Source organism: Physcomitrium patens, chromosome 19 (genome assembly GCF_059467195.1).
Source record: "Physcomitrium patens ecotype Gransden chromosome 19, ASM5946719v1, whole genome shotgun sequence".
Taxonomy (NCBI): Eukaryota; Viridiplantae; Streptophyta; class Bryopsida; order Funariales; family Funariaceae; genus Physcomitrium; species Physcomitrium patens.
The window spans coordinates 3,838,796-3,843,341 of NC_143428.1; the positions used below are offsets into that span (position 1 = coordinate 3,838,796).

Sequence of the window (4,546 nt, forward strand, 5' to 3'; positions counted from 1 at the left end):
TACTCAAATTTAAAATTCTCTTGTTTTTTTTGTTTTTTTTTGTTTTTTTTTTCTTTGTTGAAAGAACTAAATGAGGTTAAAGATTCAACATTTAAAATCCATTTGTGTATACGTACACATACAAGTAATTTAAATATTAAACATTTACACAGACATGTCACCTTAGCAAATATTATTCTAAAAAATTTAAAATTTAAAAGTTAGAATGTAATTCAATAAGTATAATTACCATTCAAACACTGATAACTATAACACTGATTTACTTTAGGTGGTCAATTAGCCAAGTGGACAGACACTAAGGTGGAACCGGTCACCACTAGTTCCACGGTTGTGGGAGGTAAATGACCCGTGACCGCGTTATGGTCTTCCCAAGACCGTGATTCCTCTGAGGTCCAAAGGGCGAAAGGGAAGCTCGAGGCACTCGGAAACTTCAAACGCTGCAGGGAATGGTGAGAAATTTTGGGTTCAATTTATTTCTTTTCTTCTGTAATCGTCTTCTTATTCAGCTGCTTGTGAAAACCCAATTAACATTTTTGTGAATTTGTGGCGAATTTTCTTCCCTCGACTTGATCGATTAGTGATACCTGGATTGCTGTGTTGGACGGAGGCCATGTTCTGGTGTAGCAACGATTGTTTTTGTCTTTTCGTTTAGCATATGTTTTTTGTATTTTTTCACAAGATGGCGGACTTTACACTGGAGTTGGAAGCGCTTCGTGTTGAGAATGCGAGACTGAAAGAGAAGCTGAAGCAGCATTTGTTGGTAGAAGATATGCTGCTTCCATCTTCGAGTAATTTGCCAAGGGCTGTGATCGGGATGAATCGAGAGGGTGGAGAGAATGCTTGCCCTGCTCCTCCCTGGATTGCAGGTTTGAGCCATAGCTTGACAGCTGCTCAGATTCAAAGATATAGCCGTCAACTCCTCCTTCCTTCGTTTGGAGTTAAGGCGCAAGAGAATCTCTGCAAGGGTTCGGTTCTGATAGTGGGAGCTGGGGGATTGGGTTCTCCTGTGGCGCTCTACCTGGCTGCTTGCGGAGTTGGGTGCATTGGAATTATGGACCCGGATCGTGTGGAGCTTCACAATCTGCACCGGCAGGTGATTCACAATGAAGCATCTGTTGGGGAGACAAAAGTCTCATCGGCCTCTCGGACTTGTCTGGCTATCAATTCATCTGTCAAGGTAAGATTGACGAACTTGAAAGCCTTCTATTCCACGACAGGTGGCTACCAGAATTTGCGATTTCAAATAAAATCTCCCGAATTGGCTCAGAATAAATGCTGGTTTGCTGCAGTCTTCGACTCGCAGCATTACATCTTTCCTTCAATTAGTGAAAATTAATTAGTGGCGCAACACCATCACTAGGTAATCACGTGTACAGGTTTTCAGGGTTCAGGGTTCAGGGTTAAAGTAGGGTTATGGATACTGATGTTGTGATTATTTTTTGTAGGTGGTTGAATATCCATTTGGTTTAGATGCGAGAAATGCGCTGGACATCATGGCTCAGTATGATGTGGTGGTGGATGCATCAGACAATGTAGCAACGAGATACCTTGTCAGTGATGCATGTGTTGTGGCGAATAAACCTCTTGTTTCTGGGGCTGCTTTGGGTATGGAAGGGCAGCTGACAGTATACAATTACTTAAAGGTTAGTGAAACTTACATCTTCAATTCTTGAGGCTTGTGTATATGGACGAGTAATGCCAATCGTATGGTTTCATAAGCTTTTTCATTATCGGTCGTGGTCCATGATTTTCACTTGAACACAAATCCCTCATGTCGGTTAAGGCTCTTAGAATCTATAAATGATCTAAGTTGCGATGTTGCAGTTTTCTCCTTATTTTATTTTTATTTTTACTTTTTAGGTATTTTTATTTTTCCTTTCTCATTTGTTTTCTTTCTCATCCGTTTACAATTTTTTTTAAAAATCGTAACTGTACATATTCCTCTCTATCCTCCAGTTTCAGTTTTGCAAAGCATTGAAGTTCATCCAACTGCAGGGACCGTGCTATCGATGCTTGTTTCCAACCCCATCTCCTCAAGCAGCATGCCAACGTTGTTCAGATGCTGGTGTGCTTGGAGTTGTTCCTGGAATTGTAGGAACTTTTCAGGCCTTGGAGGTTATCAAGGTTTTGACAAAAGTCGGAGAACCGCTCTCAGCCAGGATGCTCATATTAGATGCATTATCAAGTAGAATTCACACCGTCAAACTCCGTGGAAAGAATACACAATGTGTGGCTTGTGGAGAACTTCCGCAGATTACCCACATAACACTTCCAAATTTTGACTACGAGAAATTTGCGGCTTCACCAATGTCTGATGGGACACCACCAAGGGAACAAGTTGTGGGAGAAGATCAGTCAATCACCTGTACAGATTATAATAAATTGGTGAGAGGGCATAAGTCGCATGTTTTGGTGGATGTCAGGGAGAAACATCAGTACGACATAGCATCACTTCCAGATTCCTTGAACATTCCTTATGCTAAACTTCCCCAGCAATTAGACACAATCCGTGCTGCGGCACAAAAGCATAAACATGAGGGAGATGAGGATATGTCAGTGTACGTGATTTGTAGGAGGGGGAATGATTCTCAACGTGCTGTTCAGGATCTTCGAAGTGCTGGCTTCAATTTGGTGTATGACATTACAGGGGGTTTGCTGTCATGGGCCCAAGACGTGGATTCCACTTTTCCAGCGTTATGACAAGACCAAGTTTTGTGATGCTGCATTTTTGACGGTCAGAACCGTAGTTTATTGCACATGGTGCATGCCACGTATTGGGAACAATTGAGGAAATTGGGGGATAGGTTAACTAAGTTGTAGAATGCAGGTTGATCCTCTGTAAGGTCAAGATGCCAAACTGGACTAGTGCGAAACAATGGACTTCGCGGCACCAGAATTCCATGTAACAAAGGATTTCTTGATGAACTTTACGGTCATCGCACTTCAACTTGTAATGAGGAATTCATCCCTGCATCGTGACAGAAGTGCCGGAGCAGATGTTCGCTATCGATGCAACTTACGGCTGAACCTCCAGGTTTATTTTTGGGCAATGTGTGAACGCAGCCATCGAACCAGTATATGTTTCACCCACAACTGTTCGTTGTTAGGACTTGAATTCCCTGTAAGTATAATACTGGTGATTCGTCTCTTCTTCATCTAGGCTTTCATTCGAGTGGGAGAAAAGGTTTGCAATGTGTGGCCTCCGGCTATACGCAGGTGTCAGTAAGCGCTAGAACCTGGTTTGTGAAACATGTCTACATGTTTCAGAGTCAGAAAACTGGGCTTTTTCAACTTTACGTCAGTTCTATGACAGGTTCAAGTTCTTGTAACACATATAATTTGCTTTGCATCAAAAGCTGTTCATTATTCAACTCCTTTTCTGAATTATGGGAGTCTCCGGTATCAATGCTGCTGGAAAATCCTTTACGACTGAGTGTATACCTGTGTCTAGTTCTACAACAGCTGCTCAGTTCCATTGAGTTAATTGTAACATTTCTGCCCTTGGATACTGTGAATTGCCGTGAGTTTAGCTGCCATTATAACCCAGTTTTTTATACCATAAACGTATACTCAATTCCTTGCTTTGCGGTCTATTTGTATAGCTAATCCTTGTTTTGCAAGTTACAAATCTGTTGCTGATTCTCACTCTCGGATGTTGTGATGGCTTTTCACTTCCAACTTAGCTTTACCTGGACCTTCTACTCACAAAGTTGAAATACTCGTTGACCCCAGCTAACCTGTGATACCCGTGTCTTGTACTTGATCTTTGTTGCTTAATTCAACACATTAAAGAATAGTGACCACCAACATGTGCCATCCCGTTGGATGTACTTGCATAAACTTCTTGAACTTCTAATCTTTTGGAAGCAACTACTTGTAAGTTAATTGTGTAAGGTCTCTTCTTAGTGAATTGTCTATTTAACAAGGTCACATCACATCACTGTGAATCCCTGTAGTGATGTGTTGTTTCACATCTTAGGACATATACTACAACTTAGGAAAACCCTTTTTTTTTTTTTTTTTTTTTTTTCTCTTATCTTCTCTTCTACAGGAAGATGTGTACTTTTACAATGTAATGTTGTCCTCACAATTTCATGTTGGATCCTCTAATTTTATGGTAACCTTTGAAATTGATCCTTAATACAATTTGTTTTATGCCAAAAGCTAGTATTATATTGGGATTGTCTTAGTTCAATCTAAAAATAAAAATTTGATGTCTTCTTTATTAAAAAAAATATATTATAATTTTTTCTATTTAATTCTTTTAATATATATTATTAAAACAATTAAATAGAAAAATTTATAATATATATTTTTTTATAAAGAAGACATCAATATATATATATATATATATATATATATATATTGATTTTAACTTATTAAGTACTTGTAGTTTATTATTGAACATTTTAGATGAATAAATTTTTGATTTTATAACCAATCTCTTTATGTGAAACTTTAAACTTAAGATATAAGATAGAAAAAGAACTAAAATGGCTATTGCTAAGTACAAAGAAGTTGGAGAGTCTTGAATCAAGACTAGAAT

The 4,546-nt window shown here is 38.9% G+C and overlaps 1 protein-coding gene across 1 annotated transcript; it reads left to right on the forward strand.

Moving 5' to 3' along the window:
* The first annotated feature begins 400 nt into the window (after positions 1-400).
* On the forward strand, positions 401-3,371 carry LOC112272869 (adenylyltransferase and sulfurtransferase MOCS3-1). The gene is made up of 4 exons (XM_090244776.1): positions 401-449; positions 680-1,177; positions 1,446-1,643; positions 1,996-3,371. The coding sequence occupies exons 1-4, from the start codon at positions 447-449 to the stop codon at positions 2,698-2,700; spliced, it is 1,404 nt and encodes a 467-aa protein (XP_090100902.1). The 5' UTR covers positions 401-446; the 3' UTR covers positions 2,701-3,371.
* The last annotated feature ends 1,175 nt before the right edge of the window (positions 3,372-4,546 follow it).